At 36.5% G+C, this 26,192-nt stretch overlaps 1 protein-coding gene across 1 annotated transcript in view; it reads right to left on the bottom strand.

The window, feature by feature from the left end:
* OPHN1 (oligophrenin 1) overlaps window positions 1–26,192 on the bottom strand; it is a 354,031-nt gene that overhangs the window by 79,777 nt on the left and 248,062 nt on the right. The window contains exon 21 of the mRNA XM_049767407.1: window positions 5,489–5,812. Coding sequence (XP_049623364.1) covers window positions 5,489–5,812 — 324 coding nt within the window. The remainder of the gene's footprint in view (window positions 1–5,488; window positions 5,813–26,192) is intronic.

Here is a 26,192-nt window from a genome sequence, read left to right on the forward strand (position 1 = left end):
GTTGAACAAAACACTAATAAGAACCAAGAAAATATGAAGGCAGATATCACAAAACTCCAAACTGAAATAACATGCCAACTAACAGGACTGAAAAAGTCAGTAAACGAAGTGAATGACAAAATGGATAAGCTCTGGGACAGGGTATCAGAAGCTGAGAATAGACTTGGTGCTGTGGAAGATGAGATACATAACAATTCCATACAGCAGGAGAGATTGGACAAAAAACTTAAAGCAAATGAGCAGACAATGGAAAAATTAGTCAAAGAATGGGAACAGACGAAAATAGAAGTCTATGATAAGATCAACAGAAACAACTTAAGAATCATTGGAGTCCCAGAGACCCAGGAAGAAAATTTCCAGGAAGAATCAATGGTCAAGAACATCATTAAAGAGAAACTTCCAGAGCTAAAGAATATATGTGATCAAATCCTGCATGCCCGAAGAGTACCAACCAAAAGAGACCCCAGAAAAACCACCCCAAGACACATCCTAGTCACAATGACAAATCCCACAGATAGAGACAGAATTCTGAAAACAGCAAGATCAAAAGGGGAAATCATGTTCAAGCAAGCTTCCCTGAGATTTACAGCAGACCTGTCACCAGAAACACTCAATGCCAGAAAGCAGTGGTGGGATATTGTGACAAGACTGAATGAAATGAATGCTTCACCCAGAATACTATACCCAGCAAAACTCACTTTCCGGTTTGATGGAAGAATACATGGTTTCACAGACAAAAAACAGCTCAGAAACTTCACAGACACAAAACCAGTCTTAAGAGAAAAACTGAAAGACCTAATCTAAGACAAGACTAACCAAAAGACACACCAAATTTTGAAATAAAGATGGCGTTAAATCCCAGGACAATTCTTTCTCTCAACGTCAATGGACTAAATGCACCAGTTAAGAGACACAGAGTGGCTAAATGAATCAAAAAACTCAATCCAACCTTCTGCTGCCTACAAGAAACGCACCTGAATAGTCAGAACAAACATAGACTCAAAATAAAAGGCTGGAGAAAAGTTATCCAAGCAAACAACACCCATAAAAAAGCTGGAGTGGCCATACTAATATCAGATAATGCAAACTTTATACTCAGGAAGGTTGTAAGGGACAAAGACGGACATTTTATATTAATCAAGGGGTACGTAGAGCAGGAAGAATTCACTCTCCTAAACATATATGCACCGAATGAGGGGCCAGCAAAATATTTAATACAACTGTTGACAAATCTGAAAAATAATGTCAACAACAACACAATAATTGTGGGGGACCTTAACACGGCTTTGTCAACACTGGACAGGTCAACCAGACTGAAACCCAACAAGAATATACTAGACCTGAGGAGAGAAATGGAAGAAAGAGGCCTAGTGGATATATATAGGACACTCCATCCCCAGAAACCTGGATACACATTCTTCTCCAATGTACATGGGACATTCTCCAGGATAGACTACATGCTGGCACATAAAACATACCTCCATAAGATCAAGAGGATAGAAATTTTGCAGACTACCTTCGCTGACCACAAGGCTCTGAAATTATTTGTGAACTCCAAAGGGACTCAGAAGAAACACTTTAACACCTGGAAGTTAAACAGCCTCATGCTCAATAACCAGTGGGTCCGCGATGAAATCAAGGAGGAAATAAAAAGGTTCCTGGAAACAAATGACAATAAAGACACAAACTCTCAGAACTTATGGGACACAGCAAAAGCAGTACTGAGAGGAAAATGTATAGCTTTGCAAGCACACATCAGGAAGGAAGAAGGAGCTTACCTGAGTAGCTTAATGACACAGCTAATAAAACTAGAAAATGCTCAACAAAAGGACCCAAGAATAGGAAGACAGAAGGAAATAACAAAGCTGAGAGCAGAAATCAACGAAGTGGAAACTCAAAAAACAATCCGAAAGATCAACGAAAGCAGAAGTTGGTTCTTTGAAAAAATAAACAAGATTGATAGACCACTGGCAAACCTAACAAAGAAAGAGAGAGAGAGAAACTTGATAACTCGTATCAGGAATGAAAAAGGAGAGATCACTACTGATATGACAGAGATTCAAAGGGTAATCAGAAACTACTTTGAAAAACTCTACGCCACTAAAAATGAGAACCTGGAAGAAATGGATAAATTCTTGGACTCTTATAATCTTCCACGGTTGAAGGAAGAGGATGTAGCATATCTAAACACCCCCATCACCATTGATGAAATTAAAACAGTAATCAAATGTCTGCCGAAAAACAAAAGCCCAGGTCCAGATGGATTCACTAATGAATTCTATCAAACTTTCCAAGAGGAACTACTGCCAATCTTGGCAAGACTCTTTCATGAAATTGAACAAACAGAAACACTTCCAAATAGCTTTTATGAAGCCAACATCACCTTGATACCTAAACCAGACAGAGACGCTACCAAAAAAGAAAATTACAGACCAATATCACTGATGAATGCAGATGCAAAGATCCTCAACAAAATCCTGGCAAATAGGATTCAATGCCTCGTTAAGAAGATCATCCACTACGATCAAGTAGGTTTCATCCCAGGAATGCAAGGCTGGTTTAACATCCGTAAATCTATCAACATAATACACAACATCAATAACAAGAAAAATAAAAACCACATGATCATATCAATAGATGCAGAGAAAGCATTTGATAAGGTCCAACACCCATTCTTGATCAAAACTCTCAGCAAGATGGGAATGGAGGGAACCTTTCTCAATATAGTGAAGGCCATCTCCCACAAGCCAGTGGCAAATATTATCCTCAATGGAGAAAAACTGAAAGCCTTCCCTCTAAATTCTGGCACAAGACAAGGCTGTCCTCTCTCACCACTCCTATTCAACATAGCACTGGAAGTACTTGCTGTAGCGATTAGGCAAGAAAAAGATATCAAGGGAATCCAGATAGGAAAGGAAGAAGTCAAGCTCTCACTGTTTGCAGATGACATGATACTCTATTTAGAAAACCCTAAAGACTCTATCAAAAAGCTTCTAGAAACAATAGACTCATATAGCAAGGTGGCAGGCTACAAAATTAACACACAAAAATCAATGGCCTTTCTATATACCAATAGTAATAAGGATGAAATGGACATTAAGAAAACAACCCCATTCACAATAGTGCCACACAAACTCAAATATCTTGGAATCAACTTGACTAAATATGTGAAGGACCTATACAAAGAAAACTATAAAACTCTGCTCCAAGAAATAAGAGAGGACACAAGGAAATGGAAACGCATACCCTGCTCATGGATTGGCAGGATTAACATCATCAAAATGGCAATACTCCCCAAGGCATTATACAGATTTAATGCCATCCCTCTAAAGATACCCATGACATTCTTCAAAGAAGTGGATCAGACACTTTTGAAATTCATTTGGAACAATAAACACCCTCGAATAGCTAAAGCAATCATTGGGAAAAAGAATATGGGAGGAATTACTTTCCCCAACTTTAAACTGTACTACAAAGCAACAGTTATTAAAACAGCATGGTATTGGAATAAGGATAGATCCTCAGATCAGTGGAATAGGCTTGAATACTCAGAAAATGTTCCCCAGAGATACAACCATCTAATTTTTGATAAAGGAGCAGGAAATCCTAAATGGAGCAGGGAAAGCCTCTTCAACAAGTGGTGTTGGCACAATTGGATAGCCACTTGCAAAAAATTAAACTTAGACCCCCAGCTAACATCATGTACAAAGGTAAAATCCAAATGGATTAAAGACCTCTATATCAGCCCCAAAACCATAAGATATATAGAACAGCACATAGGCAAAACACTCCAGGACATTACAGGCATCTTCAAGGAGGAAACTGCACTCTCCAAGCAAGTGAAAGCAGAGATTAACAGATGGGAATATATTATGCTGAAAAGCTTCTGCACCTCAAAGGAAATAGTGCCCAGGATACAAGAGCCACCCACTGAGTGGGAGAAACTATTCACCCAATACCCATCAGATAAAGGGCTAATCTCCAAAATATACAAGGCACTGACAGAACTTTACAAGAAAAAAACATCTAACCCCATCAAAAATTGGGGAGAAGAAATGAACAGACACTTTGACAAAGAAGAAATACACATGGCCAAAAGACACATGAAAAAATGTTCCACATCACTAATCATCAGGGAGATGCAAATCAAAACAACGATGAGATACCACCTCACACCCCAGAGAATGGCACACATTACAAAGAATGAGAATAAGCAGTGTTGGCGGGGATGTGGAGAGAAAGGAACTCTTATCCACTGCTGGTGGGAATGCTGTCTAGTTCAACCTTTATGGAAAGCGATATGGAGATTCCTCCAAAAACTGGAAATCGAGCTCCCATACGATCCAGCTATACCACTCCTAGGAATATACCCTAGGAACACAAAAATACAATACAAAAACCCCTTCCTTACACCTATATTCATTAGAGCTCTATTTACCATAGCAAGACTCTGGAAACAACCAAGATGCCCTTCAACAGACGAATGGCTAAAGAAACTGTGGTACATATACACAATGGAATATTATGCAGCTGTCAGGAGAGATGAAGTCATGAAATTTTCCTATACATGGATGTACATGGAATCTATTATGCTGAGTGAAATAAGTCAGAGAGAGAGAGAAAAACGCAGAATGGTCTCACTCATCTATGGGTTTTAAGAAAAATGAAAGACACCCTGGTAATAATAATTTTCAGACACAAAAGAGAAAAGAGCTGGAAGTTCCAGCTCACCTCAGGAAGCTCACCACAAAGAGTGATGAGTTTAGTTAGAGAAATAACTACATTTTGAACTGTCCTAATATTGAGAATGTATGAGGGAAATGTAGAGCCTGTTTAGGGTACAGGTGGGGGTTGGGTGGGGAGGAGGGAGATTTGGGACTTGGGTGATGGGAATGTTGCACTGGTGATGGGTGGTGTTCCTTTTATGACTGAAACCCAAACACAATCATGTATGTAATCAAGGTGTTTAAATAAAAAAAAATTATAAAAAAAAAAGAGATAGGAATCTGTCCTCCAGATTGACTATTTACCGTTACCATTATAATATCATTTTGTACACGAATCTATTCCATTCTATAATTAGAAGTATTGAGCAATATATGCCAGGCATCTATCTTGTAGATGAAGAAATGTCAGCACCAACAATATGTTACTATGTAGTTCAATTGATTTATTCTATAATTAATGAGTATAAGTCAGACATTATTTAAATAAATAGGTAAATAGAAGGTTAAACAAGCCCCGAATCCCTACCATCATGGAGCTTGCACTCTATTGATAAATATGAATGGATTTTATGTTTTGACCACCACTCCAATACTAGTGGTAGTTGAATACTAGTGGTAGTATATATATATATATATATATATATATATATATATATATATATATACATATATATATACCTAAATATCTGCAATTTCAGAGAGCTCTCAAATGACAATAAATTTGGAACAGTTCTGTTTCCAATATGTCCCCAATTACTTACCTTCCTTTTGGCAAGCCTGAGGTCGGGGAGCTGGCCTCTTTATCTGTAAAGGTGGAGTTTTGGTGGGTACAGATCCTAACACAGGTCCATTGACGAATTTTGGTAGGGCCTTCAATCCTCGATCCTGGGGCTTGTACATTAACTTCCCCACATCCACTTCAGGACAGGGCTCTAGTTTGTCATCAGAAACAGGTCCACTTGGGGATATTCTCCCAGCATCAGCTTCCACACTTCTCAGAGTAGACATTTTGGGGTACTGCTGTAACTTAGACTGATCTATACTGCTGATTATAGTACCATTGTTTGTTTGATGTAGAATTATGTCTAGAAAAATGGACACAAAGAGATATGGGATTCAGTCATAAAATGTTTATTATATTCATATAAAAAATAGAAACATCTTGGGACCGGAGCAATAGCACCAGAGGTAGGGTGATTGTCTTGCATATGGCCAACCCAGGACCAATCCATCCTCGATCCCCAGCATCTGATATGGTCCCCATGCCTGCCAGGAGTAATTTTTTAAGTGTAGATCCAGTAGAAACCCCTGAATGCTTCGGGTTGTGGTCCCAATATCCCAAATAGAAATATAAGTTTATTTTTTACTATTTCCTCCCAAAGTAATATACTAAAGTCTTTCATATTTAATATTAATAATTGTTGGAGTTTAATATTTTTCTCCATACTCTCAAACATGCTTCAAATAGACACTTCATGTTTCTTCTCTACAATTGCTGATCTACAATTTCCTGTGAGAATAATCATTTTAAATGTTTAGAATTTGACAAAGAGCTTTGAAAATTAATGAGAAACTTATTTATTCTTCCAATAACTAAATGCAAAAACTTGAACATTGAAATATTGATGAAACCCCTTGAAACTGACAATAAGGAAAATGTCTTCCTTTCTAAGTAGTATAAATTCTAAATCAGAATGCAATGGTTAGTAATGGAGAATTTGGCCAAACCTGCTGTTTGGTTTCTTGGTAAGAAGAAGTGGTACACTGTTGATGGATGTGGTGTTAGAATTATATGCATAAGGAACGATTGGCATACCTGTAAATCACAGAACTTCACTAAAATATTTCTAAAATCAATAAAATAAAAATGAGTTCTAAAATATACCAAAATTTTGATATGGTATTTGAGAACTTAGATATATAAGTCAGTTGTAATACATGTATCTTAATTGGTTCTGCTTTTTTATAAATGAAAGAATAGAATTTAAACAACTTCATAATATTTCAAATTAATTGATATTTTGTTCATGATATCATGATTTTGACTTTAAAAAGTCTTGGCTTTTAGATATCCATACCAAAACTTTTATTTTTTGTTTTGGATCCACATTTCTGGGGTTTCTAGCAGCTCTTTTCATGGCTCATACTAGGAGTATTCAGGAGAACATGCACTGCTGAAAATAGAACTTGAGGCTCCTGAATACAAAACTTATACTCAGTTGTTTGGGCTGTACTTAAATATTGTGGATTAAATAAATTAAAAACAATTAATTTATACAGTAGCAAATGTTATAGCTGAGTTATAGTATATAAAATTTCACATTTGTCTCAAAAACTGTTGATGAATAGAATGATATATAAAGATGTTAAAATAAATTCAGTTTTGGGCAGTCAAGTGGACAAGTATAAATTTTAGTTCTACATTTTACCAACTATGAGACCTTGGGACAATTCCTAGTCTCTATTACTTCAATTTTGTTAGGCCCAGAGCAATCATACCACAAGTAGGGTAATTGCCTTGCATGCAGCCTGCTCAGATTTGATTCCCAGTACCCTATATCATCCCAGTTTCCACCAGGAGTGATCCCTGAGCATGTACCCAGGAGGAAGTTCTGAGCATTGCTGGGTGTGGTCCGTATACAAATGAAATATTTATTTTAATACAATGAGAATAATTACATAAAGTTGGAATGATAATTTTATGAGATGGCATAATAAGTATATTATTCTGTACAAAATAAACACTCAGTGATTGTTACTGATTATTTACACTGTTATGCCCTAAATGGGCAGTGAGAAATAAAATTTCTTGTGATAATAGTGGTTTAAATCTTTTAGTTTTTGCAATAGGTGGGTCACACCAGATGTTGCTCACTGTTTACTTTTGGCTTGATGCTCATAAATCACAATATGAAGAAACATGTGGGGGTGCGAATCTCACCAATTTTGGCCACGTGTAAGGCAAATACCCTCCCTACAATACTGTTACTCTGACTCACATACTGCCATTTACTGCATGAGGGAACTTGAACAGAGTAAGGAGAAAATAAAATCAAGAGTATTGTATATTTTAAATCGGATATGATAGTAAAACATTAAGGGTGAATTTGAGGTATTAATAGAGGAAAGGTAATATAGATAGCTCTCTCTAAGAGAGGTAACAACATATACATCTGTAGATATATAAGAGATATAGGTGTTTGTATAGAAACATAAAGGATATTGAAGTGGTCACCTATTGATGGGAAATTAAGTTGATTCCATGGTTTGGCTAATATTTCTATAGAATCACAAATTGTATTAGTGAAAATTAAACATTAAAGCCACCAAATATTTGTAAATAAAGTAGATGGATTTTTAGATGGTCATATTAAAATATATAAAGAAGTAAAATATATTTGTTCATATGTGAATAAAACAAAACTACTAACAACAAAACTAACTCCTAGATACAATGAGTCTAAGGCAAGTCCCAGAAAGAAGAGGAATAAGTGCTGGAGGGGATGTGGAGAGAAAGGAACACTCATTCACTGCTGGTAGGAATGCCAACTAGTCCAGCCTTATGGAAAACAATATGGAGATCCCTCAAATAACTGGAAATTTATTTCCCATATAATCCAGCTAAACCGCTCCTAGGGACATACCCTAACAACACAAAAACCCAATACAAAGATGTCTTCCTTGCACCTATATTCATTGCAGTGCTATTTAAAATAGCCAGATTCTGGAAATATTCAAGATGCCCTTCAACAGATGAATGTCTAAAATAAACTGTGGTACATATACACAAAAGAAAATTATGCAGACGTCAGGAGAGATGAAGTCATGAAATTTTCCTACAGAGATGGGCATGGAATCCATTATACTGAATGAAATATGTCAGAGGGAGAGAGATAGACACAGAATAGTTTTACTCATCAAGGGTTATTATTATTATTTTTGTTTTGTTTTGTTTTGTTTTTGGTGACACTCAGGGGTTCCTCCTGGCTATGTGCTCAGAAACCACTCCTGGAGCTGACTTTTGCTGTGTCTCTGAAGCACAACAGACATCTTGGGCCTTTCCTTTGCTTGCTTCGGCCTGGACTAGATCCTATGCAGCTTTCTTACTTGAGGGCTTGTCTTCTTGGGAGGTGAGTCATCCTGCCCACAAAGGGAGGAGCTAGCTGATTTCTGCTGTGTCACTGAAGCAGAGCAGACATCTTGGGCCTTTCCTCTACTTGCTTAGGCCTGGACTTGATCCTGTACAGCATTCTTCCCTAAGGACTCATCTTCTTGGGAGGTGAGTTTTCCCGCCCACAAAAGGAGGAGTCAGAGAAGTATGGCTGCTCTGCTTCACTTTGTGGCTGCACACATCATCTAGCCAATGAATACCACCACAACACATAGAAAAACCCAAATACAAGCATGACAATGGAAAAACAATGCAGGCCTACACCAGGTGTAGAGAACAAAGATGGCAACTCTGATGACCTGAAAATGGCCAACCACCTAGTTCATCTCTAAGATATGGAGAAGAAAGGTGGAGGATGTTCATAGAAGCCAAAGAAAGCATAGATTGAGTTGAATGGAACACTAATAAAAATCAAGAGGATATTAATATAGAAATCAGAAAACTCCAAACTGAAATAAAAGGTCTGAAAAACCCAATAGACAAATTGAAAATCTCAATGGAAAGCCTCTCCAACAGGGTAACAGATGCTGAGGATAGAATCTATGAGCTGGAAGATGAGATGTATAACAACTCCATTCAGCAGAAGAGACTGGGAAAAAAAGCCTTAAAGCAAATGATCAGACAATGGAAAAAATTACTCAAAGAATGTGAACAGGTGAAAATAGAAGTCTTTGATAAGCTCAACAGAAAAAATTTAAGAACCATTGGAGTCCCAGAGACCCAGGAAGAAAATCTCCAGGTAGAATCAACAGTTAAGGACATAATTACAGAAAAACTACCAGAGCTAAAGACTACATGCGACCAAATCCAGCATGCCTGAAGAGTACCAGCTAAAAGAGACCTAAGGAAAAGCACCCCAAAACACATACTAGTCACAATGACAAATTCCACAGTAATTTTTTCAGAATACTGAAAGCAGCAAGATCAAAAAGGGAAATTACATTCAAGGGAGCATTCTCAAGATTTAAAGCAGCTCTGTCATAAAAAAAAAAAAAAACTCAAGGCGAGAAGGCAGTGGTGGAACACAGTGACGAAACTCAATAAAATAAATGCTTCACCTAGAATACTGCATCCAGCAACTCAATTTCAGATTTGAAGGAAGTATACATAGCTTCACAGTTAAACAACAGCTCAGAAACTTTGCAGACTTAAAACCAGCCTTAAAAGAAAAACTGAAAGGTCTACTTTAAGGCAAGACTGACCAACAGACACATAAAACGTCTACACAAATATGGCACTAAAACCCATGACAATTATCTCTCTCAATGACAATGGACAAAATGCACCAGCTAAGAGATAGAGAGTGGCTAAATAGATCAAAAAACTGAATCCAACCTTCTGCTGCCTACATGAAACAACCTGAGTAGTCAGAACAAATATAGACTCAAAATCAAAGGCTGGAAGAAAATCATCCAGGCAAACCACACCCTTGAATAAGTTGGAGTGGCTATACTAATAGTAGATAACACAAAATTTAGACTCAGAAAATTTGTATGGGACAAAAATGGACATATCGTACTAATCAAGAGATATGTAATACAGGAAGAAATCACACTCCTAAACATATACACACCCAATAAGTGACCAGCAAAGGATTTAATACAATTGTTAACAAATTTAAAAAAATATATCAATAACAACAAAATAATTGTGGGAGACCTCAACACTGCCCTGTTAACCCTTGGTAGGTCAATCAGACTTAAACCCAACAAATTATACTAGATCTGAAAAGAGAAATGGAAGAGTGGGCCAGTATATAGCACTCCATCCCAAAAACCTGGATATATTCTTCTCCAATGCACATGGATCATTCTCCAGGATAGACCACATGCTGGCACATAAAATCAAGAGGATAGAGATAGTACAAACTACCTTTGTTGATCATAAGGCACTGAAATTAGACGAGAAATACAAAGAGACAGAGAAAAAAATATAAACACCTAAAAATTAAACAGCTTACTACTGAACAACCAGTGGGTCAGAGATGAAAGCAGGGAGGAAATCAAAACATTCTTAGAAACAAATGATAATAAAGATACAAGTTATCAGAATTTATGGAACACAGCAAAAGTGGTACTGTTAGGAAAATTTATAGCTTTGCAAGCAAAGATTAGGTAAGGAGAAGGGGCGTACATGAATAGCTTAATGACACAGCTTATAAGATTGGAAAATGATAAACAAATGGAACCAAAATTAGGTATGCAGAAGAAAATAATAAAGCTTAGAGCAGAAATCAATGAAATGGAATTCCAGAAAATAATCTGAAATATCAACGAAAGCAAAAGTTGGTTCTTTAAAAAAAATAAAGATTGATAAACAACTGGCAAATCTCACAAAGAAATTGAGAGAGAGAAACTTGATAAACGGATTAGAAATGAAAAGGTAGAGATCACTACAGATATTGCAGAGATTCAAAGGGTAATCAGAGACTACTTTGAGAAACCCTATGTCACAAAGCATGAGAACTTGAAAAAATGAATAAATTATTAGATTCTTATAACCTTCCATGGCAAAATATGGATGAGGTTGCATATCTAAACAGCCCCATCACTATTAAAGAAATTAAAGTGGTGATCAAAAATCTTCCAAACAACAAAAGCCCAGGCGCAGATGGGTTCACTAATGAATTCTTTCAAACTTTTCCAGAGGAATTTCTACCAATCCATTTAAGGTTCTTTCAGAAAAATTGAAGAAACAGGAACACTTCCAAATAGTTTCTATGAAGCTAACATCACCTTGATACCAAAACCAGAGATGCTGCCAAAAAAATAAATTTACAGGCCAATATTTCTGATAAACACAAATGCAACGATCCTCAACAAAATTCTGGCAAATAAAATTCAATGGAACATAAATGTTGTCCATCACGACCAAGTAGGTTTCATTCCAGGAATGCAAGGATGGCTTAACATCCATAAATCAATCAACATAGTACATCATATCAACCAAAAGAAAAAAATCATATAATCATATCAATAGATGCAGAGAAAGCATTCAATAAAGTCCAGCACACATTCTTCATAAAATAAAAATCCCTCAGCAAGATAGGAATGAAAGAAACTTTTCTCTATATAGTCAAGACCATCTAGCACAAGCCAATGGCAAATATTTTTTTTTATCAATGGAGATAAGCAAAAAGCCTTTTCCCTAAAATCTAGTAGAAGAAAAGGTTGCCCTCTTTCCCCATTCCTATTCAATGTAGTGCTGAATGTACTTTCCATAGCTATTAGGCAAGAAAAAGATATCAAGGGCATCCAGATAGATAAGGAAGATGTCAAGCTCTCACTGTTTGTAGATGACATGATAATACATTCAGAAAACCCTAAAGTCTCTTCCAAAAGCTTTTAGAAATAATACATTCATATGGCAAAGTGGTGGGCTACAAAATTAACAGACAAAAGTCAATGGCCTTCTTATACAGTAGTAATGATAGAAAAGAAATGGCCATTAAAAAACAATCCCATTCACATTGTTGCCCCACAAACTCAAATAACTTGGTGTCAACTTAACTAACAAGGTGAAGGACTTATACAAAGAAAACTAGAAAAGCCTGCTTCAAGAAATAAGAGAGGACACATTGAAATAGAAACACATACCCTGCTCATGGATTGGCAGGATTAATATCATTAAAATGGCAATACACCACAAAGCATTATACAGACTTAATGCACATAGAGTGATGAATTTAGTTAGATAGGTGACTACACTAACTTCACGACAATGTTAATAAGTGAGAGAAGTAGAATGTCTATTTCAAGTTCAGGCAGGGGGTGGGAAAGGAGGAATATGGGGGTCACTGGTTATGGGAATGTTGGACTCCTAAAGGAGGGGGTATTCTTTATTACGAATTAAACCCAAATACAATCACGGCACTTAAATAAAAAATTTAAAAAGAGATAAAAATTAAAAAAGGAGAAAATTGGTGCCTTTGTTCACTCTGAGGACTTCAAAGGAAACTTCTTCTGTGCTTATCTGCCTGTGTTTCTGAATCCCTGAAGGTTTCTTCAGGAGCCTAGGGAGTGCACACCTAAAAAACTGCATTTTGAAGCTGCCCAGTAAGTACATTCTGGCTGCACGGGTGCTGTCCAATAAGCTGAGGTCTCTGGCCTAGGAGGCTTCACCCTGCTGTGCCATTGTTCACTCTGAGGACTTCAAGGGAAATTCTTCTGTGCCTATCTGCCTGTTTTTCTGAATCCCTGAAGGATTCCTCAGAGACCTAGGGGGCACACCCCCCAAAAAAACTGCATTTTGAAGCTGTCCAGTAAGTACATTCTGGCTGTGGGGGTCGCTGTCCAATAAGCTGTGATCTCTGGCTGTGGAGCCTTCGCCCTGCTGTGCCTTTGTTCACTCTGAGGACTGTCAACTAGAGGCAGCAGAAGAGCACGGCTGCTTCGCTTTGCAGCCACGCACTCTTTCTAACCAATGAACCCCACCAGAACACTCAGTAAAAACCACACTACAAGCGTGACAATGGGGAAACCTCGCAGGCAAACAACATCCACAGAGAGTGAAGATGAAAGCTCGCATGATCTAATAAATTCCAACCACCTGATTAAACTCTCAGATAAGGAGTTTAGAATAGAAATATGGAAGATGTTTGTAGAACTCAAAAAAAGCATAGATGGATCTGAACAGAACACAAAGACAGAAATCAGAAAACTCCAAACTGAAATAACAGATCTGAAAAACACGGTTGCTCAATTAAAAAACTCAATGGATAGCCTCACCAACAGGGTATCAGCAGCTGAGGAGAGAATCGGAGTACTGGCAGATGTGATGCAGAAAAACTCAACACAACAGAAGAAATTGGAAAAGAACCTTAAGACAAATGAACAGGCAATGAAAAATTACTCAAGGAATGCGAACAGATGAAAATAGAAGTCTTTGATAAACTCAACAGAAACAACATAAGAATCATTGGAGTCACAGAAACCCAGGAAGGAGATCTCCAGGAAGAATCAATTGTCAAAGACATCAACAGAGAGATACTCCCAGAGTTAAAGACTACATGCAATCAAATCCTGCATGCCCAAAGAGTACCAACTAAAAGAGACCCAAAGAAAAACACCCCAAGGCACATCCTCGTTACAATGACAAAACCCATAGATAGAAATAGAATACTGAAAGCAGCAAGATCAAAAAGGGAAATTACATTCAAAGGAGGATCCCTAAGACTTACAGCAGACATATCACAAGAAACTCTCAAGGCCAGAAAACAGTGGTGAGATATTGTGACAAGACTGAATGAAATGAATGCCTCACCGGAAATAGTGCACCCAGCCCGACTCACGTTTAGGTTTGAAGAAAGAATACATAGCTTCATGGATAAACAACAGCTCAGACACTTCACAGATGAAAAACCAGCCTTAAAGGAAAAACTGACAGGTCTACTTTAAGACAAGAAAGACCAACAAACACAGCAAACTTATCTACAAAGATGACATTATATCCTATGACAATCATCATCCTCAATGTCAATGGACTAAATTCACCAATTAAAAGACAGAGTGTGGCAAAATGGTTGAAAAAGATGAATCCAACCTTCTGCTGACTACAAGAAACACATCTGAATAGTCAGAACAAACATAGACTCAAAATCAAAGGCTGGAGGAAAATCATCCGAGCAAACAACACCCTCAAAAAAGCTGGGGTGGCCATATTAATATCTGATGACACCAACTTTATACTCAGAAAAGTGGTAAGGGACAAAGATAGACACTATGTACTAATCAAGGGATATGTGCAACAGGAAGAAATCAGACTATTACACATATATGCACCCAATGAGAGAACAGCAAATTATCTAATACAATTACTGACAAATATGAAAGAAGAAATCAATAATAACACAATAATTGTGGGAGACCTCAAAACAGCCCTATCAAATCTTGATAGGCCAACCAGACTGAAACCAAACAAAAACATACTAGCCCTGAAAAGAGTTATAGAATAAAGAGGACTAGTAGATATATACAGGAAACTCCATCGCAAAAAACCTGAATACACATTCTTTTCCAATGTACATGGGTAATTCTCCAAAATAGACTAATGCTGACACATAAAATATACCTCTATATAATCAAGAGGATAGAAATCTTGCCTTCTACCTTTGCTGACCACAAGGCTCTGAAATTAGCTGTGAACTATAAAGACACACAGAAGAAAAACTTTAGACAATTGAAAATTAAACACCCTGCTACTGAACAAACAGTGGGTTCGAGATGAAATCAAAAAGGAAATCAAAACTTTCCTGGAATCAATTGATAATAAAGACACAAACTGCCAGAATATATAGGACACAGAAAAAGCAATCCTGAGTGGAAAATTTATAGCTTTACAAGCACACATCAGGAAGGAAGAAGGAGCATACCTGAATAACTTAATGACGCAGCTAAAAAAAATTGGAAAATAATCAACAAAATGAACCAAAAGTAGGGAGACAGAAGGAATTAAGAAAGCTGAAAGCATAACTCAATGAAGTGGAAAACCATAAAACAATTCGAAAGGTCAACGAAAGCAGAAGTTGGTTCTTTTAAAAAATAAAGAAGATTGATAGACCATTGGCAAAACTCACAAAAAGAGAGAAATATGATAACCCGTATTAGAAATGAAAAGGGGAAGATCACGACAGATATTACAGAGATCCAAAGGGTAATCAGAGACTAATTTGAGGAACTTTATGCTACTAAACATGAGAACCTAGAAGAAATAGAAAAATTCTTGGACACTTATAAACTTCCACATTTAAGTAAGGAGGATGTAGCATATCTTAACACCCTCATCACTACTGAGGAAATTAAAACTGTAATCAAACATCTGCCCAAAAAGAAAAGCCCAGGCCCAGACAGATTTCCTAATGAATTTTTTCAAATCTTTCAAGAGGAGCTAGTACCAATCCTAGCCAAGCTCTTCCATAAAATTGAAGAAACGGGAACAATCCAAAACAGCTTTTATGTAGCCAACATCACCTTGATACCAAAATGAGACAGAGACGCTGCCAAAAGAAAATTACAGACCAATATCGCGGATGAATGCAGATGCAAAGAATTTCAACAAAATCCTGACAAATGGGATCAAATGCATCATCAAGAAGATCATACAGTACGAACAAGTAGGTTTCATCCCAGGAATGCAAGGATGGTTTAACATCTGTAAATCTATCAAGATCATACACAACATCAACAACAAGTAAAATAAAAATTACATGACCATATCAATAGATGCAGAGAAAGCATTTGATAAGGTCCAACACACATTTTTGATCAAAGCTCTCAGAAAGATGGGAATGGAAGAACCTTTCTCAATATAATTAAGGCCATCTACCACAAGCCAGAGGCAAATATTGTCCTCAATGGAGAAAAATGAAAGCCTTTTCTCTAAATTCTGGCACAAGACAAGGCTGTCTGCTCTCACCACTCCTCTTCAACATAGTACTGGAAATTCTTGCTATAGTGATCAGGCAAGAAAAAGATATCAAGGGAATCCATATAGGAAAGGAAGAAGTCAAGCTCTCATTGTTTGCAGATGACATGATACCCTACTTAGAAAACCCTAAAGATTCTACGAAAAAGCTTCTGGAAACAATAGATTCATATAACAAGGTGGCAGGCTACAAAATCAACCTACAGAAATCAATGCCTTTTTATACACCAGTAATGATAGGGAACAGATGGAAGTCAGGAAGGCAATCCCATTCAAATTGTGCCACACAAACTCAAATATCTTGGAGTCAACTTGACCAAAGATGTGAAGGACCTATACAAAGAAAACTATAATGCTCTGTTCCAAGAAATAAGAGAGGACACACGGATATGGAAACAGATACCATGCTCATGGATTGGCAGGATTAACATAATTAAAATGGCAATACTCTCCAAGCATTATACAGATTTAATGTGATCCCCTTAAAAATACCCATGACATTCTTCAAAGAAGTGCATCAAGATGAACTTATGAAGTTCATCTAAAACAATAAACACCCTCGAATAGCTAAAGCACTCCTAGGGAAGAAGGAAAATGGAAGGCATTACTTTCCCCAACTTTAAACTGTACTACAAAGCAATAGTTATCAAAACAGCATGGTATTGTAATAAAGAGAGACCCTCAGATCAGTGGAATAGGCTTGAGTTCTCAGACAAAGTTCCCCAGACATACAATTACCTAATTTTTGACAAAGAAGCAAGAAATCCTAAGTGTATAAGGGAAAATCTCTTCAACAAGTGGTGCTGGCAGAACTGGTTAGGCACTTGCAAAAAAGCGAACATAGACCCTAAGTTAACATCATGTACGAAGGTAAAATCCAAATGGATTAAAGACCTTGATATCAGACCTGATACCATAAGGTATATAGAACAACACGTCAGTAAAACACTCCATGACATTGAGACTAAATGCATCTTCAAGGAGGAAACCACACTTTCCAAACAAGTGGAACCAGAGATCAACAGATAGGAATACATTAAACTGAGAAGCTTCTGCTTCTCAAAAGAAATAGTTACCAGGATATAAGAGTCACCCACCGAGTGGGAGAAACTATTCACCCAACACCCTTCATATAAGGGGTTAATATCCAAAATATACAGGGCACTGACAAAACTTTACAAGAAAAAACATCTAATCCCATCAAAAAGGGGAGAAGAAATGAACAGACACTTTGATAAAAAAAAAGAAATATAGATGGACAAAAGGCACATGAAAAAGTGCTCCTCGTCACTAATCAGGGAGATGCAAATCAAAACAATGATGAGATACCACCTCACACCACAGAGATTGCTACACATCACAAAGAATGAGAACAATCATTGCTGGCAGGGATGTGGAGAGAAAGGAACTCTTATCCACTGCTGGTGGGAATGACATCTAGTCCAACCTCTATGGAAAGCGATATGGAGATTCCTCCAAAATCTGGAAATTGAGTTCCCATTCGACCCAGCTATTCCACTCCTAGGGATATACACTAAGAACACAAGAATACAATACAAAAACCCCTTCCTCACACCTATATTTATTGCAGCACTATTAACAATAGCCAGGCTCTGGAAACAACCAAGATGCCCTTCAACAGACAAATGGCTAAAGAAACTGTGGTACATATACACAATGGAATATTATGCAGCCGTTAGGAGAGATGAAGTCATAACATTTTCCTATACATGGATGTATATGCAATCTATCATGCTGAGTTAAATAAGTCAGAGGGAGAGAGAGAGACGCAGAATAGTCTTTTTTTTTTACTTTTTTTATTTTTTTTATTTTTTATTTTTTTAATTTATTTAAACACCTTAATTACATACATGATTGTGTTTGGGTTTCAGTCATGTAAAGAACACCACCCATCACCAGTGCAACATTCCCAACACCAATGTCCCAAGTCTCCCTCCTCCCCACCCGACCCCCGCCTGTACTCTAGACAGGCTCTCCATTTTCCTCATACATTCTCATTATTAGGACAGTTCAAAATGTAGTTATTTCCCTAACTAAACTCATCACTCTTTGTGGTGAGCTTCCTGAGGTGAGCTGGAAGTTCCAGCTCTTTTCTCTTTTGTGTCTGAAAATTATTATTACAAGGGTGTCTTTCATTTTTCTTAAAACCCATAGATGAGTGAGACCATTCTACGTTTTTCTCTCTCTCTGACTTATTTCACTCAGCATAATAGATTCCGTGTACATCCATGTATAGGAAAATTTCATGACTTCATCTCTCCTGACAGCTGAATAATATTCCATTGTGTATATGTACCACAGTTTCTTTAGCCATTTGTCTGTTGAAGGGCATCTTGGTTGTTTCCAGAGTCTTGCTATGGTAAATAGTGCTGCAATGAATATAGGTGTAAGGAAGGGGTTTTTGTATTGTATTTTTGTGTTCCTAGGGTATATTCCTAGGAGTGGTATAGCTGGATCGTATGGGAGCTCGATTTCCAGTTTTTGGAGGAATCTCCATATCGCTTTCCATAAAGGTTGAACTAGACTGCATTCCCACCAGCAGTGGATAAGAGTTCCTTTCTCTCCACATCCCCGCCAACACTGTTTATTCTCATTCTTTGTGATGTGTGCCATTCTCTGGGGTGTGATGTGGTATCTCATCGTTGTTTTGATTTGCATCTCCCTGATGATTAGTGATGTGGAACATTTTTTCATATGTCTTTTGGCCATGTGTATTTCTTCTTTGTCAAAGTGTCTGTTCATTTCTTCTCCCCAATTTTTGATGGGATTAGATGTTTTTTTCTTGTAAAGTTCTGCCAGTGCCTTGTATATTTTGGAGATTAGCCCCTTATCTGATGGGTATTGGGTGTATAGTTTCTCCCACTCAGTGGGTGGCTCTTGTATCCTGGGCACTATTTCCTTTGAGGTGCAGAAGCTTCTCAGCTTAATATATTCCCATCTGTTAATCTCTGCTTTCACTTGCTTGGAGAGTGCAGTTTCCTCCTTGAAGATGCCTGTAATGTCCTGGAGTGTTTTGCCTATGTGCTGTTCTATATATCTTATGGTTTTGGGGCTGATATCGAGGTCTTTAATCCATTTGGATTTTACCTTCGTACATGATGTTAGCTGGGGGTCTAAGTTCAATTTTTTACAAGTGGCTATCCAATTGTGCCAACACCACTTGTTGAAGAGGCTTTCCCTGCTCCATTTAGGATTTCCTGCTCCTTTATCAAAAATTAGGTGGTTGTATGTCTGGGGAACATTTTCTGAGTATTCAAGCCTATTCCACTGATCTGAGGACCGATCCTTATTCCAATACCATGCTGTTTTGATAACTGTTGCTTTGTAGTACAGTTTAAAGTTGGGGAAAGTAATTCCTCCCATATTCTTTTTCCCAATGATTGCTTTAGCTATTCGAGGGTGTTTATTGTTCCAAATGAATTTCAAAAGTGTCTGATCCACTTCTTTGAAGAATGTCATGGGTATCTTTAGAGGGATGGCATTAAATCTGTATAATGCCTTGGGGAGTATTGACATTTTGATGATGTTAATCCTGCCAATCCATGAGCAGGGTATGCGTTTCCATTTCCTTGTGTCCTCTCTTATTTCTTGGAGCAGAGTTTTATAGTTTTCTTTGTATACTTTTTTCACATATTTAGTCAAGTTGATTCCAAGATATTTGAGTTTGTGTGGCACTATTGTGAATGGGGTTGTTTTCTTAATGTCCATTTCATCCTTATTACTATTGGTATATAGAAAGGCCATTGATTTTTGTGTGTTAATTTTGTAGCCTGCCACCTTGCTATATGAGTCTATTGTTTCTAGAAGCTTTTTGATAGTCTTTAGGGTTTTCTAAGTAGAGTATCATGTCATCTGCAAACAGTGAGAGCTTGACTTCTTCCTTTCCTATCTGGATTCCCTTGATATCCTTTTCCTGCCTAATCGCTATAGCAAGTACTTCCAGTGATATGTTGAATAGGAGTGGTGAGAGAGGACAGCCTTGTCTTGTGCCAGAATTTAGAGGGAAGGCTTTCAGTTTTTCTCCATTGAGGATAATATTTGCCACTGGCTTGTGGTAGATGGCCTTCACTATACTGAGAAAGGTTCCCTCCATTCCCATCTTGCTGAGAGTTTTGATCAAGAATGGGTGTTGGACCTTATCAAATGCTTTCTCTGCATCTATTGATATGATCATGTGGTTTTTATTTTTCTTGTTATTGATGTTGTGTATTATGTTGATAGATTTACGGATGTTAAACCAGCCTTGCATTCCTGGGATGAAACCTACTTGATCGTAGTGGATGATCTTTTTAACGAGGCATTGAATCCTATTTGCCAGGATTTTGTTGAGGATCTTTGCATATGTATTCATCAGTGATATTGGTCTGTAATTTTCTTTTTTGGTAGCGTCTCTGTCTGGTTTAGGTATCAAGGTGATGTTGGCTTCATAAAAGCTATTTGTAAGTGTTTCTGTTTGTTCAGTTTCATGAAAGAGTCTTGCCAAGATTGGCAGTAGTTCCTCTTGGAAAGTTTGATAGAATTCATTAGTGAATCCATCTGGACCTGGGCTTTTGTTTTTCGGCAGACATTTGATTACTGTTTTAAGTTCATCAATGGTGATGGGGGTGTTTAGATATGCTACATCCTCTTCTTTCAACTGTGGAAGATTATAAGAGTCCAAGAATTTATCCATTTCTTCCAGGTTCTCATATTTAGTGGCGTAGAGTTTTTCAAAGTAGTTTCTGATTACCCTTTGAATCTCTGTCATATCAGTAGTGATCTCTCCTTTTTCATTCCTGAGCAGAATAGTCTTATTCATCTATGGGTTTTTAGAAAAATAAAAGTCATTTTTGTAACAATCCTCAGAGACAATGAATGGAGGGCTGGAACATCAGCTCATTTCATGAATCTCACCACTAAGAGTGGTGAGTACAGCTATAGAAATAACTACACAGAGAACTACCATAATCATATGAATGAATGAGGGAACTGGAAAGCCTGTCTGGAGTACAGGTGGGGTTGGTGTGGGGTGGAGTGAGATTTGGGACATTGGTGGTGGGAATGTTGCACTGGTTAAGGGGGTGTTCTTTTCATGACTGAAATCTAATCACAATCATTTATATAATCAAGATGTTCAAATAAAGAAAAAATGAAAAACAATAAACACTAAAATAAATAAATTAAATGATGATCAAAAAAGTGAAAAAAAAGGAGAAGCGTGATAAAAGTGGATTAAAGAATTTTATTTTGCAGTGGTTGGATGCATTTCAGCGTGGATATACTGAGTGGTGGACAAAATAAGATGTCTAATTAAACTCTGAAATTCCATAATGATAACTGAATAAAAAGAATAAAACCAAAATATTTAAGAATGAAAATATAAAAATTCACACAATGTGACATAAGTGAGGTGAGAGAAAAAATCATTTTACTTTTCGAGGATGAAGTTGGAAGCATAAGGAAAATGATGATTGAACTATCGTTTGAAATCCTAAATGTAAAGTAAATATAATTGTTTCTAGGAGATAGATCTTATATAATTGGCTCTTTGTATCTTTATTTAAAAACCTTTCCATTTTCCTAATGAATCAGCTTCTGATACCCAACATTCTAATCACTAAGATCATGTGTTAGGGTTTAAGATTTGACATACCAATGAGATCATATGGCATATTTTTAGTTTATTATTACTTATTAACATAGGTCATCTAGATTCATCTATGTTGTCACAAAAGATGGCATTCCTTTATTTTAAAAGAGATACTGTTCTAGTGTTTCTGGTGAAGTGGGAGATTACAAAATGAATCCCTCATTATATTTAATGATTCATCCATCAAGGAATATTTAGGTCTTTCTACATCTCAGCTATTAAGTGTAATGCAATAACAACAGTAGAATTATATGCAAGTGACATAAATTTCATATATTTTAAATACAGACCAAAATGAGATTGCAGGATTATGTGGAAGTTCTGATTTTAATTTTTGAGAACTTCCCATATAATTTGTTTTTTTTATACTAGAATAAATTTACAATTCAAAAACATCCCCTTTACAATGTGAAAAACTTAAACAGGCCAATCACAGGTAAAAAAAATTGAAACAGTAATTCTGGGACAAGATGGATTTACAGGTGAATTCTATCAGGTATTTATATTAGAGTTATAACCATTGCTCCTTAGAGTCTTCTTAATTATTGAAAATATGGGAACTCTCCCTAATACTTTCTATGAAAGTAATATCATTCTCATTCCCCAAACTGACAAATATACCACCAAGTAATAAAAAAACTACAAACTAATCTCACTAATGAACATGGATGCAAAAATCCTTTAAAAAATCTTAGCAAACCAGAATCCAGAGTCTTTAAATATAAGAATCTGATACCAACAATAGCTAAAGTGTGAAAAAGTTTCACCGGGACCTTGGAATGACTGGAGTTGGACGAACTGGTATGCCTGGAACCCAGAGTCTGTCTTATGCCAATAAACTTCTAGGGTGAGGCCTTTTTGTAATCAGGTCAAGGAGTTTTTTCCATTTCCCCATTTTTCTGGACCTATGCAAACAACGGCGATTGCCATTATCACACCTTTACTATATTTTTTTACTCTTATCCTTTAAGGAAAAAAAAATACAACTTACTGAACTTAAAAACAAATAACTGTAGTAGAATGCCTGTCTCAAATACAGGCAGAAGATGGGAAGGTGGAGAGGGTAATGTTACACTGGTGAAGGGCGGTGTTCTGGTTATGACTGTAACCCAAATATGATCATGTTACTTAAATAAAAAATATATTAAAAAATTTAAAAAATCTTAGGAATCCATATCCAACAATACATGGTGACCAAGTGGGTTTCATCTCAGGGATGCAAGGATGGTTCAATATATGCAAATCAATCAACAACATATACCACATGAATAAAGGAAGGATAGAACTACATGATCATGTCAATTGATGCATTTTGACAAAATCTAACAGTTATGATGAAAACCCTCAGCAAATTAGGTATGAAAGGAACCTTCCTCAAGATTGCAACAGCTACCTATAAAAATTCCTCAGTCAACATTATTACTAAAGGTGAAAAATTGAAAGCATTTCCAATAACATCTGCCATGAGGCAATTCTGTCCACAATCTGATCTCTTATTCAACAAGGTATTAGAAATCCTAGACAAGCAATCAGCTAAGAGAAGGAACTCAAAGGAATCCAAATTGGAAAAGAAGTTAAACTATCTCCATTTGCAGAAGATATGATGATATACATCAAAGACCCTAAAGAGTCCACAGAAAAGCCCTTAGAAAAATAAACCAATAAACCCAGGTGCCTGGGTACACATTCAACACAAAAAACACAGTTGCATTCCTTTAGACATATAAAAAATAAGAGGAGAAAGAAATCAAAGATGTGATCCATTTTAAATAGGGTCCAAAATTATCAAGTACATAGGAATCAACCTAACAACAGGTGAGAGTCCTATATCAAGAAAACTTCAGAACATTTCAGACAGAAATTGAAGAAGACCTAAGGAAATGGAAAAACATTCCATGCTCATGGATTGGAAGAATCAATATTATCAAAATTACCATTTTACCTAAACTACTATATAGATTTAATGCCATCCCTACTCAAATTCAGATAAACTTCTTCAAGGATTTAGAACAATCAGTTATAAAGTTTGTGTAGAACCATAAAGTATTTTATGTATTTGAACAAAGATACATTATTCAGACTAATGTATCATAATAGAATATCCATTTCCCAACCCCCAAGCATATGGTCAACTAATCTTTGAAAAAAGTAAAGAATAGGAAATGTAACAAAGGTAGTCTTCAACAAATGTGTTGGAACAATTGAATAACTATGTGTAAGAAATTAAAGGTTGATCCATATCTCCTAACTTCCACAAAAGTCAATTCAAAGTGGACTAAAGATTTTGAGATTAGACTGGAATCCTTAAAATTCACAGAAAAACATAAGCAGAACACTACAATACTTGGATCTCAAAGAAGTCTTTAATGATAGAATGCCAATGGCAAGAATTAAAGCACAAAACATAAACAAATGAGACTACAACCAACTAAAAAGTTTCACTATGGTAAAGGAACAAGAACTAAAATTAGAAGGGAACTGATTGAAAATTTGGGGAGAGGGCAGGGCACACCCAACGGCGCTCAGGGTTTACTCCTGGCTCTGTGCTCAGAAATCGCTCCTGGCAGGCACAGGGGACCATATGGGATGCTGGGATTTGAACCACCATCCATCCTGGGTCAGGCACTTGCAAGGCAAACACCCTACCTCTGTGCTATGTCTCCGGCCCCAGGGAGATAATTTTTACACTCAACACTTCAAAGAAAAGGTTGATATCTAGAATATACAAAATATGCAAAAGATAAATAGGATATACAAAATATATAAAAGTTTACTCCACAAACTCAAAAAATCCTATCAAGAAATGGGGAGAGGAGATGAACAAGCACTTTTTGAAGAGGACCAAGAGATATCCAACAGACAAATGAAAAATGTTCATATAACAATATGTATTATGTTATTCACTAGAATATTATAAATCATCCTTGAATGGACAGGATGACTCCCACTTTGGCACGATATATGCATTTGTAATAAATTGTTGAATTCTATTTGCTAGTATTTTGCTCAGGGTCTTTATATCTATGTTCTTATCAGCTAGTATTTTGTTCAAGATCTTTGCATCTATGTTCATACAATATCTGTGTTCACATCAGCAAGTAATTCTCTTTTTGTGGTGTTTCTGTCTTCATTTTGTAACAGGGGAAAGCCAGTTACAAAGAAACTCTTTGGGTGTGTTTCTATTTCTTCATTTTCCTAGAAAAATATGAAAAGGACATGCAGTAGGTCTTCTTTAAAGATTTGAAATAATTCACTAGTGAATTCATCTTGGCTTTTGTTTTGGGAAGACTTTTGGCTACCATTTCAATTCCTCAGTAGTGATAAATCTGTTCAGATATTCCAAATAATCTAGGTTCAGCCTCAAGATTTAATAGGAGTACAAATATGTATCCACTTCTAGTTTCTCTTGTTTTGTAACATAAATGTTTTGAAAGTTATCTCTGGTTATCTTTTGAATCTTCGTTGTGTCTATTGTGACATGCCTTTATAAATTCTAATATGATTTATTAGGGTTATCTTTCTTTGTGAGATTTGCTAATGGTTTACTGATTTTTTTATCCAAGATTTAATTTTCTTTTCATTAATATTTTGTATTGCTTTAATACAGTATCCATTTCATTAATTTATTATGTAAGTTTTATTATTTTCTTCTTCCTGCTTGCTTTAAGTTCATTTTGTTGATTAATTTTCAAATTCTTAAGCTGTGCAGTCAAGTTATTTAGTTACTTTTTACGAGTTTCTTCTTTGATCTTGCTTTAAGTATTCTACCTCTATCTATGGTTTTAATTATTCAAATTAGTATGTATCTTGGAGTATTTTTATTTGGATCTCTTTTAGCTGGTACTCCTCAGTTCTCCAGGATGTGGGTACATGCACTCTCAAGTTCAGGAAACTTCTTAGCATTTATATATTTGACTGTTTTTTCTTCATCGGGTTTCTATTTCGTTCCTGGCCCTCTAGGTTTCTGATGATTCTAATGTTGCTCTTGGATTAATCTTAATGTTTTCTCATCATGCACTCTTTGATTTAAAGACTCTTTTCAATTTTCTACTAGAGATTTAAGGTGTTATGCAGTTCACATTCGAGCTCACCAATATTATCATTAGCAGCTGCTACTCTCCTGGTGAGGAATTTTAGTGAGTTCTTCATTTTGCCTACTGTAAATGTTGCTGGTAATGTCAAATCCAGGGCAAGCAGAGAACTAACAAAGAATCCATGAGTG

Source organism: Suncus etruscus, chromosome X, assembly GCF_024139225.1.
Source record: "Suncus etruscus isolate mSunEtr1 chromosome X, mSunEtr1.pri.cur, whole genome shotgun sequence".
Taxonomy (NCBI): Eukaryota; Metazoa; Chordata; class Mammalia; order Eulipotyphla; family Soricidae; genus Suncus; species Suncus etruscus.